General features: G+C 37.2%; 3 protein-coding genes across 5 annotated transcripts; 1 reads left to right on the plus strand and 2 right to left on the minus strand.

The window, feature by feature from the left end:
- Nucleotides 1-668: 668 nt before the first annotated feature.
- Nucleotides 669-2,195, minus strand: LOC110841620. Its single transcript, XM_022087305.2, has 2 exons — nt 1,542-2,195; nt 669-1,065 (listed from the first exon to the last, which is right to left on the minus strand). Exons 1-2 carry the CDS (start codon nt 1,905-1,907, stop codon nt 721-723), a joined length of 711 nt encoding a protein of 236 aa, XP_021942997.1. The 5' UTR covers nt 1,908-2,195; the 3' UTR covers nt 669-720.
- A 2,157-nt stretch (nt 2,196-4,352) lies between these two features.
- On the plus strand, nt 4,353-6,814 carry LOC118433786 (gustatory receptor for sugar taste 64f-like). The gene is made up of 4 exons (XM_035846012.1): nt 4,353-4,506; nt 5,084-5,711; nt 6,200-6,388; nt 6,461-6,814. The coding sequence occupies exons 2-4, from the start codon at nt 5,223-5,225 to the stop codon at nt 6,644-6,646; spliced, it is 864 nt and encodes a 287-aa protein (XP_035701905.1). The 5' UTR covers nt 4,353-4,506; nt 5,084-5,222; the 3' UTR covers nt 6,647-6,814.
- Nucleotides 6,815-6,949: 135 nt separating this feature from the next.
- On the minus strand, nt 6,950-10,759 carry LOC110842095 (zinc finger protein 37). 3 transcript variants are annotated; one of them, XM_035845662.1, is made up of 7 exons: nt 10,561-10,759; nt 10,085-10,459; nt 9,781-10,012; nt 8,863-9,711; nt 8,494-8,799; nt 8,342-8,420; nt 6,950-8,007 (listed from the first exon to the last, which is right to left on the minus strand). In XM_035845662.1, exons 2-7 carry the CDS (start codon nt 10,440-10,442, stop codon nt 7,615-7,617), a joined length of 2,217 nt encoding a protein of 738 aa, XP_035701555.1. In that variant the 5' UTR covers nt 10,443-10,459; nt 10,561-10,759; the 3' UTR covers nt 6,950-7,614. The 3 variants fall into 3 exon arrangements, with proteins under 3 accessions (XP_035701555.1, XP_035701557.1, XP_035701562.1); XM_035845664.1 differs by having other exon boundaries at nt 10,545-10,759; XM_035845669.1 differs by having other exon boundaries at nt 10,088-10,459; nt 10,561-10,758.
- Between the last annotated feature and the right edge of the window lie 1,891 nt (nt 10,760-12,650).

The following is a 12,650-nucleotide window of genomic DNA, read 5'->3' on the forward strand; positions in this document are numbered from 1 at the left end:
AAATTTGCGCATCTGCCCAAGTGCCGAGCCAAATGTTGTTTGTAAAGACTTGCTCTTTCAAACTAATAAGGTCAAAGAATTATCTGGGCTGAACATGGTTTGCGCCTCCATTGTTAGTGTATTTACATGTATTTATACACTCTACATAAATTACTTGGAGTCTCCAAGTAGGAGATACATAATTCGTCACCGAGGGGGTATCGAATACAGTATGTACATGCCTTACTTTAGGGTAATGTTTATTGAGATGTTTTATCACTTAGCAGGACAACCCTTCACCGACAGAATCACCGATCTTAACGCCCTTTGGATATGTTGTAGTCCTAGGTGAGTCTAGCAAAAGTGAAGAAGGATTTCATTCCATGGCCCCATTTGCGCCCGCCACACCCACTCAAAGGTGCGAAAAACACGAAAAATACCCTGTTTTCGTTCATTCAAAAAATCACCAAAAATCCAATTTTGATCGGATTTTCATAATTTAAGCGTTTTTGTGATCTTAGATAGTTGCTTTATCATATCCAATAGCAAACTCAATTTTTTTAAATTTTTTGAGTATTTTCGAAAATTTCCTGACCAGGGGTATGCCTTCGAAAAAATCATGTAATCAATTATGAAAAGTCTCTTTATCTAATTCTGAAATTTATATGTATCTTAATATTACATGTAGGTAGTTTGATTAAAAAACATTTATTTGTCAAGCATTCCATCTTCATAAAATTATTACATCGAATCCTCAAATTTCTCATCAATCTTTGCACACGCACACATTTTCCCAGTTCTCATTCCATCCACTAGTTCGCCGTATGATTTCTTTTCTTCCACTGCTGCATTGATGTAGGCCGATATGGTTTCATTTGTACAAAAAGTGGCGTCATGGCGAGAGATGCATTGCAATCCATTCGAGCATGTGATAACTTCTCTCAAACTGGTCAAAACCACGCCACGAGGAGGTGGTTGTGGGGGCCAACATGGAGCAGATTCCGACCAGCGGCACACCATTTTCCCCCTGACAGCGTCATCTTCCAAGATATAGTTGGAAGCCTTGTACTTATCACCCAGCTGGGCCTGAAATATTAAATTGAAAATTTAGTATCATTCCAGTTTTTATGACCTGCGTGGGTGTTTCTTGTTAAGCGTCTTTGATAGGATTGACATTTAAATGTTCTTAATCACGTAAAATATGCAGGTATGTATGTATGTTGTTCAGAACCAATACCAATACTAAAGCCACCTCCCTCAACCAGTTTTTCTCTATTGGGCTAAATACCTAGTTACATTATGTACATATGTAAGTATGTATTACGTAGATTTAACAAATATATACTTACATACACATGTACATACATTTGCTGTCGAATTTTTATAACCGGTCACCTAATTTGCGTAGGTATTATTTTGACGCATTCGCAAGAGATATAGAGTTTATTCTTCATGGAAACCTCATATCGCCGAAATAGGCATAGTGAGATTTATGCAAATGAGATGACAAGCCTAACTAATAGGATAGTACATATTAAGCATATTTCTATTTACATATGTACCTGCATAGCGAAATCGCCACACTCACACTTTTCCGTCGCTTTGTCACAAACCAAGAAGCTCATCGCTTTACAGTATTTCCTCCCGCGCTCGACCGTCCCGCGGATAAAATTGTTGGATATATGCATGGCAGGCTTACTCCCTCTGGGAAATGGTAGAGCCTGCAAGTAGGCGACTTGGCGGAATTTTTCGTCCTCCCAGGAACAAGGGTCCTCGTGTTTCAACGAGTTGGCGAGCACATATTTCAAAAAGTAACCGGCTGGGAGACCCTCGTCCTCGGTAAGATTTTGAAAATTGTTACATATTCCGGACCCAAGTAAGAGTAAGAGTGTAAAAAGTATGGAATTTCGATAACTTGAAATTTCCATGCTGTACGAAACTATGTGCAGATATATGTTGAGCTTGTCTTACGCAGTTGGGTAGCGATTGAGACGGGATTCCCAATTGGATTGTTTTAATATCATGCAAACCACACGATTAAAAACAATGTACCGTAAAAACTCTTCATAATCGTTTAAATGGTGACTTTAATCATGCTGGGTGTCAGCCACGGATTTTGTAAGTAGTATTCCACGGGTACTATTTAAGTTTTTATGGTACACATTTTATGTATGGTTTTCTGGAAGAAAGTGTTGATTAGATGGGTAAATAAAGCGTGCAAATTAATCGAGAATGCTTCATGCATAACATGGACATACATATATACATAGATATGTATGTATGTTCGATATACAGATAATATTTAAGAGTCTGTCATAGTAATGGAAGGATGGAATAGATCCAACAGGAAAACAGTCCAGCCTATCAGCCTAAACTTATTCCATGGAAATTAGTGCAACGTCAACCAGTGTTAATTGCAGTTCGTGGAAATGTGATGTGCAACCCATCAATTCAACATATATACATGACGCGTAAGAATTACTCAACGCCAGTTGATGAGTTAAGATAACAATGTGTTAAGTGGGAAATTGTTGTCGAGTTAATAATTTGCTGCTTCTTTCCTGCTCTATGTATGTAAATATGCACCTAATGTATTTTAGGTACATATTTTACGATTATTAGTCGAATATCTTTCTTATTAATTTAATTATGAGAATAAGTTAGTTGTTCACTAAACATTTTAGGACATTTTAAGTATTTTATATTTATATATACATAGGTACATATACATAAATGGTCAATCCACGAATTTCCATAAAAATACACATTTTTTATTGATTGCCTAAATATTCCAAATAAACAGTTTCGTGGAATAATTACTTGTCATCCGATTGGAAGAAGAAATTATTTCCTGTCACTTGTACATACCTACATACATACATATATAAACGTAAATAGTAGAATTATTGTTGCTGGTCAACTCATTTGGATAAATCGCACTAACAAGGGACACTCACGACCTGTCGTTTGAGTCCAGGGTACCCACCATGTTTTTTAGAATCTACTAGGACCCCAGATGAAGGATTCATTCATATTTCCGTGTAAAACTCATATTTGGCGACGTGGCGTGGCGCCAAATTCGCCAAAATTGAATGTTTTTATTTTTGAAACCGCCATAACTTTTGAAATTGTGGACGGATTTTCAAAATTTTTGGCAAAAATCATGACAAGGAGTTCAACTTTCTTATTCCATGAAATTTTTTCTAAAATTATCGCTTTTAACTTTTCGCAAAATTTCGTAATTTTCTTCGAAATGGGGGTTCGTCGAAAAAATCCTAAAAATATTGCAAAAATTAGAAATTTTTTATTTTTATTTTTTTTGTCAAAAATTTCGACTTTTGTGATCATTTTAAGCATAAAATTTTGAAAATCCGACATAAACTGCAAAAGTTATGAGGGTTTGAAGTTGGTCGAAAATGCAAATTTTTAAGTTTGGCGCCACGCCATGGCGCCAAATATGAGTTTTACACGGAAATATGAATGGATCCTTCATCTGGGGTCCTAGTAGATTCTAAAAAACATAGTGGGTACCCTGGACTCAAACGACAGGTCGTGAGTGTCCCTTGTAAGCCCATTTTCGGCGATACATGTATTTCATGTTGAATAAACCCCATGTTTCTCGCTAATTCGTCAAAATATGTACGCAAATGAGGTCAGACGTACGAATAATTCTTCTGTGCATAGGTATAGATATGTACATATGTACATTATATTAAACTTTGACAAAAGGGAGAAACCACGTTAAATATGTGTACATAAGCCATACAAATTATAGATAAATACATACAAATTTGCAGTTACATAAAAATACATTCAACTTATTCTCAGTTCCTTTACTATTCAAAATTGCCAACGCAAGAACTGTCTACATATATATATATATATATTTCCAGGACTCCATAATCACAAAACTTTTCTTTTCAAAACCCGATCCTACAAACACTTAATTTATTATATAAGACGTACCATTGTACGATAAAATATCGCACAACATTTCGAGCCGTAAATATTTCACATCCCATTTTCCAAGTATGACCACAACCATTGGCGACCTTACTTTTGACCTTACACATTCGCATAAGACCTTTCCGTCCCCCGTTTCAGTTAAAATAAAGCATATCAATGAAACCCCAGATGACGAGGAATTACCCTCTCTTCGTCACCAATTGCGATATTATCTCATTTTTGGTAGAATTTTGGGTGTGCTCCCAATTAACGGAGTTTTCCATCGAGAAAAGCAACTTTCTTTCAGGTAAGCAATGCACTTGCACTCTTAGAAATCCAGTAGTCAAATAAAACCAAGCGCTATTTATATATGAATCTTATTTCTCAGTGTCAAATGTTTAGCACGTTATTTTTTCCCAGCTTGTTCAGCCTGGCATCTTTGACAACAATTGTCATCGCATCCTTGACCGGATTTAATGGTCTGGTCAACTTGATCGGAAGCTTCAGAAAGAGGAAGAGCAACGCTTCAGAGATCGCTTGGGCTGCTGATCATCCCATTTTCTACATTATTGGAACATATTGGTAAATCTAGTTAGAAATATGATACTAACTATTGCCCATAACAATTTTACGGTTTCACATACACATACATATGTACATCTACGTACCAGTGCAGTATATTCAAGTGACCTTATTTACTTGAAGCCGTAAACGCCGCTTCGCAACTTTGCCATATTTGAAGAGTTGCGATAAACTTTGTGTCAACCGATCAGAATTTTTAATTTTTTACGAAATATGCGACACAAGCGGGAATTTATTATGGGGGTATTCACGTCAACTTGGTAAACTGTAGACGTCGCTTCGCAATACGCAACTTTACCATGCTTGCGAAGAGTTGCGATATGCGATTCGACAGCCGATCACTACCATTCATTTTTTTATGAAGTGCATAAGTATGCAAAACCAACAGGTATTTATTATCGTCGTAAATTTTTTTCCGCAAACTCTGTCAAGTGACTCATTTTCATTTTATACATTTTTCCTCAAAATAATTCAAGACACAAATTTCGCAAAGACTGCAAAGTTGCGACGTTGTGTGGCAAAGCGATGTTATTGAGCGACATGAATACCCCAGGTATATTTTTTATTTATTTTTCAGCTGTATTATCTTCTGGATTAATGGAACTAAATTTTGTCAATTATTCAACCACTGGAAACACACCCTCTCAAAATTACACTTCCCAATCAAAGACAAAACGTTACCCCGAGACGCCGCGATTTACGCCGGGGTAATCTTTATGTCTGGAATCCTGGAAAATGTTTTCTGGAATTTGCAGTATTTCCCCTTATTTAATGGTGAATCTGCAAAATTTTCATTTTCCGGTGCCCCTGCTTCACATCAAGAAGATCTCTCCCCGTTGCATAATTACTACCGAGTATCACACGATTGGGAACAACTCATCCCGTATCATCCATTTTGGGGGGTTTTCGTATTCCTCACGAATAAGACTTCTTTGTACGCCTGGAATTATGTGGACGTTCTGATCGGAATATTTGCCCGAGCGTTGTACGGTCAATTCAAAGGATTGTATGAGATTGGGAGCGAAATCGTAATGGCGAGTGGGTGTCATAATGATGCCTCAAGATTTGGAGATCACGCCTCCTTCTGGTCACATCTTGTCCGAGATTGTGGAATCATTTGTCAAGTGGTGGCGAAATTTCAAGAATTTCTATCACAAATTATCTTTGTAACGTACGCGGGCAATATTTACTTTCTCTGCTTGCAGGTTTGTGAATTTTTTCGCAACATTGAGAACAATGTATGTATCACTGTAATTATCTATGTAATTGCCAATGAGGCAATTCACGCAGGATATAGCGACGATGTAAAAGCTATAAATTCCAGAATATTTCAAACATTTCTAAGGAAAATTTTTACAAACTTGCTCAGATCATGGGCGTCTTTTTACCTTGTAAAACTCACGGAGTTTACAAATTGCCATGCGTCAATTGCCTCAGTAGTTTACATACATCAAGAGATACTAAAATTATAAAGCTCCATAATTTTGGCAAGCTTCTCCAATGCATTTTAAAAGAAAATTTAAAAAATACATGATTTTTCTTCCAAGTCTGAGATACTCATATATTTTCGAAAATTCAATGAATTGGAATACTTAGTATGAACTTGTAATTTCTACAATTAATTTTATTTTTACGTAATTTTTCAGCACTGCATGTTCCCACTAATTTTTTAATTTGATGTCTGTCTTCCCAGATTTTACTAGAACTCTCTCCAACTTCTCCTTCGGAGAGCGTCCTCTCTAAAATTTACGCTACATGGTCCTTCCTGCAAATTATAATGCGATTCTTTACAATGTCCCTGCTTTGTGCCCGGATTTATTCATATGCTCACAAATTTACCGGTTTACTCGAGAAATGTCCAATGGAAATGTACACTCCAGAGGTATCTATTTGTAAAATGACACGTGGATTTTATTTAAAAAATTATAGATGCTCTTGTTCGAATCCTTTTCAGTTGGCCCGTTTTGAGAGAAAATTGCAAAGTGGGAGTATTTGTTTCACCGGTTTGGATTGTTTTGTGATTACAAAACCTTTAATTCTTAACGTCATTGGGGTCATCGTAACGTTCGAGATTATCTTGTTGCAGTCTCTTTCGCAAAGTGCAGCTACAGTGGAAAACTGCAATTGCACAAAAGTGTAGATACATACATACATATGTACGCTTTATTTATTTACCTGCAGAAATTATTATGTACATATGTAGCTTTCTTCGCCATTTCAGCTTTCGGAATAAATTTTCTTTCATTTTTTTTAAAAAGTTGATGCTCCATAAGGTATGCAAATCCCACTTGACCAATTTCTCTAGCTCAATTTCCCCTGATTCTATAAATTAAACCATCATGCATATGTTGATACATGCATATTTGCAAAAAACTCATATTCTTGTCAATTTCAAAATCTAAACAAGTGTGCATTAAATAGATAAATCAATTTCCCAGCACTGTAGATAATTAACAAATATTATTTCCAAATTAGTAAGTATTATGACAACAATGTCCACAGTAACAAATATACATATGTGCAAATGCATGGTGACCCTATTATCGAACCTCCAAATTAATCATACAATAATAACAATTCATACTAATTAATTGCTTAATTAAGATATGTAACTTTCTGTTATGTATTCTTTAATTTACAGTCGAAATGGCGCAAGTACGAGAAATATATCCCAGCTTAAGCTCGGACTGGACAGTGAGAATTCTTGTCGATTAAAAAAAATATTGAGGATATTCATAATTGTCTTCGTATCCTTAGCATCGTAAAATAGTTTACTTAAAAACAGAAGCGGCCAACCTTCGTAAAAATTGTAACCTTTGTAACGCGATTTTGAATGACAAAATTATACGACGCTTACAAAATCTCTTAACCATCGTAACTTACATATTTTGCGATGCGAAGAATACTAAGGTTACAAAGAAGTCTGTTCGCACTAGTAGCAATAAGTGCGCTCTCGTCACAGATTTTCGACACACTTGCCATAAATGACATGACGCTAATTACAAGTAAGTAAATCTCTTTTGACGCTTTGATAATTTTTATGGCTAGACTTTAACAAAATGTAAAAAATCAGAACTTCTTTAAAATCTATACATCTATATCCTATCTTCAGTTAAACGTATCTTTCTTCGATCTTGGCAGCCTATCTTTTCTCGTGCTCAGAACGACGCCATGAGTCCCCTTCATATGCAGAGTTAGCGCTGAGTTGAGGACGAACCCCTTTCCGCACTGTTCGCAGGTGAAGGGTCGTTCTCCAGTGTGTGCCTGGCGGATGTGGCCTTCAAGAAGGAGAGGATATTGGAATGCTTTATCGCAGTGCGAGCATTTGTGCGGGGTGGGGGTAACGTAGCCCGGAGTGTGGATTCCCTTCACGTGCACCCTCAAATTGGTCTTGTTTCTGAAGGCTTTCTTGCAGTGGGGGCAGGGGAATGGTCGCTCTCCCGTGTGAACGCGCATGTGATCCTTAAGAGTTTCAACCCGGATGAAAGAGGCATCACAATTCTAAAATTGCAAAAATTAAGTAAATTTCTCACAGAATTCAAAATGTGAATTAATCTATAAATCTATTCATCATTGCTCACAAAAACTTTCGCACATATTTATCGCAAATTTCGGACAACATAATATGTTGTCCGAAATTTGCAATGTACGTATATATTATATACGTACGTTTCACTGGAAAATCATGGATTTTTTTGTAAAATTGTTTCGCAAGTTCATTTTTGCCATTACAAACCACAGAAACTGAATCGAATTTTTGGTTGGATAAAATTCAAAAAATTTCCGGCGTTAACAACTACTTTTTATGAAAGGAAAAAAAAATATTCGTAATTACCTGACATTTGAACTTTTTATCTCCAACGTGTATCTTCTTGTGTAATTTTAACCCTTGCTGCGACGTAAAGCTGCCACCGCTACATATTTATTGCCAAAACTTTACTCACCCATCAGAAACTTCTTATCTAACAAATTAAATTATGTACATACCATTCATCACAAATGAACGGATCCTTCCCATGCACCTTGATCTGATGAGACTGTAATCTCATCACGTCTGGAAAAGTTTTATTACAAGTGTCACATTTCACTCGTGATTTGCCCTCGTGCCGATTCAAATGGCCTTTCAGATCGCTCGGAAGATAGAACGCATTTCCACAAATGTGACAAATGTAAGAAGCAGGAGCGCCGGAATGTGCGCGTGCAATGTGGCGCTCCAGCGTCAACTTGTCGCGAAACTGAGCCTCGCACTGCGAACACTTCTCCGGCCTTTCCTTACTATGTACCCGCATGTGTCTGAAAACGTAAAAAAAATTGTCACGTGTCCATCATAAAACAATAAAAAAATGAAATATTTACATTTCCAGCGCCGCCCGGCTGTTACACCCCCTCCCACAAGTAGCACACTTCCACGGGTTAATTTCATCATGGCTGGCTAAATGTTTCTTTAAACGTTCCTCACTTTCGAATCGGTTATCGCATACGTCGCAAACGAAGGGTTTGATTCCCTCGATGTCATGCAGTTTCAAATGTCTCGCCAAGTTTTCTTCGAGACAGAACCCCTTCCCGCATTTGGTACAGGACAATTTCTTCTCTCCTGTTTCATGTTTAATCACCATGTGAGCATCGAGGACGTTTTGGCGACGGCACTTTTTCCCGCAAAGGCGGCACTGATAAGGAGAAAGGCTCGCGTGGTCGCGCTTGATGTGGGCGTCCCTCGCTTTCTTGGTGGCAAAGAGAGCGACGCATGATGGCGCGATGCATGCCACGCGATGGTTTCGTTTCTTATGGAGATTCAGGGTGGCTCGCTTGATGAAAGATTTCGGACAGGAGATGCATTTGTAGGGATGGATGATTTCGGCGGTGGCGGTGACATCGTCAACTTCCGAGTCAGAAGGCGAGCTGTCGTCGGAGTCAGAAGTGTCGTCGTCATTTTCACTTTTTGGAGAGAGTAGGATGACGGAATTCTTGTCGTCGGAGTCAGGGTTAGATTTTGAATCCTCCAAGTCCGATGGTGGAGGTGGTGGTGGTGCGGATGTTTTAATCCGTTGGACCGAAATTACAAGAGTTTTGGGTGTAAGGGTCGAGATTTTGGCAGTTCGGGGGGAGAATCGTGTCGCATGTGGGGTGGGGGAATCCAGTTTTGAAGTTTTTGTCGGCTTTAATTGTTCTTTTGCGGGGAGAGATTCCTCTCTTTTCCGTTTTGTGCTAGAAAAATCGACATATTTATATGTCTAATTAAATTTTGTAGCTCTATTTATGAATAAATTGTCCTACCGAGTGGGACTTGTTTTGTTTTCTGTCGCTAATTTTTTAGGTCTTCCCCTCGATCTCTTTTGAGTCGAAGGAGTAATACACAATGCAGCGTCGTCTTCGTTCCCATCGGGATCCGTGGCTTTCGCCTCTGTCGATTTGGGGACATTTATCTCCTCGGAATTATAATCGTCATCACAGACTTGGTCATCATCCTCCACTTTGATTTCAAATCCGTCTTCTTCTTCACTTTCTCCTAATTAAAACCACATTAAATATTTACAAAAGCCTGGTAACTAATTGGGGATTAAGAAATGTATATATTTACCACCTGTCACGCGGAGAATCATGTCCCGAATTTGTACAATTTTCTCATCTTTATCATCCCCATTAATTTCTAGTTGGGCCGAGGTGCTACAAATTGTGGTACGAATTTGTTGAATTTGATTTCCAATTAGTTCCTCCAGCAGAGAAATTTGTGTCTTAATTTCATGCAACGTGCCGACGAGAGGATAACAATCTTCGCAAAATTCACAAACTTCCTCCTCAGCGAATTCAGATTGGGGAGACAATTTGGAATTCGGGGATGACAAAAGTTTGCAAAGAATTTCGATTTTAATTTTTTTCGGGGATTTTGATATTCCTGTGATAACTTGTAAGCAAAGAAGGCAGCGTTGGTTGGACATGGTGGTGATGATTAAATCTAAAGATAAAAAATTAAAAAAGTAATTAATTATTATTTGAAGCGCAAATTTAGGCAAAATTTAATTAGACAATTTAGTTAATACCGTGGAAGTCCGTTACCTTATAGTTTAGAAGGCAAATTACTTTCTTATTAGTTTAAATTTGAAATTAATAATTGAAAATTTGTGCAATTAAAATTAATCGGGTTAAATGTTAAATAATATGACGAAATACAAAATATGTGGAATGTGTTGTTTATTTTGTATTTCTTGTTTGTCGGGAAACCAGGAAGACTCAAATTCGTGCCAAACTCTTCCTCGTCTCGTCTCGTTTGTTGCTCCACGTTGAAAACAAAGGAAGAATTTTCTCATGCAAAACCTTGTAAGTTATGAATTTTCCATGCGGCGTGGAGTTAAATAAAATGTATGTATGCATGTAGGAAATATGAAATATGTCGTCCCACATTATAAATAAGTACGATATGAAGTAAATCGTTTCCGAAGCCAAGGTATTAATAAAAACTAGTCACCCTCTTCCTTTTTGGGGAGGGCGTAAAAACCTTTATTCCATGGGAAGAAATTTGTTTAAATCACTAAAATAAGTGCCTTTAAAACATTATCAGTATATTAAGCTACATGCATTCTTGAAGTGTTCCTAATGATTATGAAACACATGATTACATCTCATATATATGCATGTATGTACAGGGTGGTTAAAATGTCACGCCACAATGGAAAATTTTTCGATGGGAAAAAATCGTAAATTTCCATTAGTTACCGAAATTTTGTCTCTAAAATTCAACATTTCAAGAATTTCGTCATCAGTATTCCATCAGTTTTTAATAATTTTATTAAAATCTTAACCAAAAATCTTGTAACTACATAGTCTCAACTTAAAAAGTGATAGTAGAGACGACTATATTAGGTTAGTTTTAAGGAATTTCAAATTTATTCTTATTCCATTGAAAAGCCAGTTAAATTTCAAGTAGAAAACATGTATTAAACTTGAAAATATATTCCTCCTGTGACCATGAAAAATTGGTCACGAAAGAGAAAGCTCCATCAAAAATACGCACGAAATTAATTGACAAACTGTGTCATTCCCGGGTAAGAAATTTTTTTGTGACCCTGACGAATATATGGGGCTCAGAACAGACCTTTTCCTCAATTGTAATCAATATTTGGTGGTGAAGTTGTCTGCGGTTCGAAAATTCCAATGCAAAACCTAAAGTGCAAATGAGGTCAGAAATATGGATTTTAATCCAGTTTTTCACGAATTTCGCTGTAAATGCTACTGTGGACGCCTTCACAAAGGTCGGTGGCTTTTCACCCAATATGGACTAGTTGATGCGTTGTTCCTTCTTCACCAGGACATTTATCAAATATTTTTTTAAACTATCTCCTCTCCTTAATCAAGGAAATTGGGCTGTTTTTGCTCAATTCCGCCGATTCCCGCCAAAACCATGAATAGAGCTTGATAAGATAACATTTTGACCTTTATTTTGTAATCTGCTAACCCTTTGACTATTTGACATAAAACGTGACAATTTTTTTGTTGAAATATATTCCTGTCGTAAAGAAATTATCATGGATAAACGGGTTAGTTCTTTGGTTTTATCACCGTACCGTTTGGGGAGAGAGTTCGATTTTTTGACCATTGCTTAGGCTTGGGAAATCTGTAGCATGTGACGCTTTCTAATCTAAAAGACCTTCATCTTAGGGTCACTTTTCAGTGCTAATCTGATCTCTAAAGTTGAAAGGTCATTTGTGTGGTCGAAGTCTCCGGCGTCAGACAGAGATTTTGTGCTATTATGGTATTAAAGCATCGGACATCACTGTAATCCTCCTTGACCTTGGACAACCGGAACTTTTATGTCATAGGTAGACACTGTCTCTAGGATTACATTAATAGTTTGGGCAACCAGATCGTAGTTGTACTTGGACTGCTACACTACATCAAACATTGAGCATTTTTTTCTCGTGCAAAAAATGAAAAATTATTGCCGCGCGCGTGTAGCTAAGCTTCTCCTACTTTTGACCTAGTGACGTCAAGTAAAAACGGTCAACACCAATGATAGGCACTGAATGTATGCACAAACCGCAACTGACCTTTTAATTTTATGTTGACCAGTTCAAAAACTACGCTCTACTATCACTTCTTATGGGAATACTATGTAATGGAGATTTAGGGATTTTTCCCAGTGAAAAATT

Source organism: Folsomia candida, unplaced genomic scaffold (genome assembly GCF_002217175.1).
Source record: "Folsomia candida strain VU population unplaced genomic scaffold, ASM221717v1 Fcan01_Sc001, whole genome shotgun sequence".
NCBI lineage: Eukaryota > Metazoa > Arthropoda > Collembola > Entomobryomorpha > Isotomidae > Folsomia > Folsomia candida.

Bases quoted from the DNA above. Each gene is read 5' to 3' on its own strand.
- LOC110841620 (XM_022087305.2), bottom strand. From the start codon at position 1,907: ATGGAAATTTCAAGTTATCGAAATTCCATACTTTTTACACTCTTACTC. The intron at 1,066-1,541 runs GTACATATGTAA...TTAATATTTCAG, and splicing joins GTGGCGATTTCGCTATGCAG to GCCCAGCTGGGTGATAAGTA.
- LOC118433786 (XM_035846012.1), top strand. From the start codon at position 5,223: ATGTCTGGAATCCTGGAAAATGTTTTCTGGAATTTGCAGTATTTCCCC. The intron at 5,712-6,199 runs GTTTGTGAATTT...CTGTCTTCCCAG, and splicing joins TTTACTTTCTCTGCTTGCAG to ATTTTACTAGAACTCTCTCC. The intron at 6,389-6,460 runs GTATCTATTTGT...AATCCTTTTCAG, and splicing joins TGGAAATGTACACTCCAGAG to TTGGCCCGTTTTGAGAGAAA.
- LOC110842095 (XM_035845662.1), bottom strand. From the start codon at position 10,442: ATGTCCAACCAACGCTGCCTTCTTTGCTTACAAGTTATCACAGGAATA. The intron at 10,013-10,084 runs GTAAATATATAC...GGTTTTAATTAG, and splicing joins GATTCTCCGCGTGACAGGTG to GAGAAAGTGAAGAAGAAGAC. The intron at 8,008-8,341 runs GTAATTACGAAT...TTGCAATTTTAG, and splicing joins ATAAAAAGTTCAAATGTCAG to AATTGTGATGCCTCTTTCAT.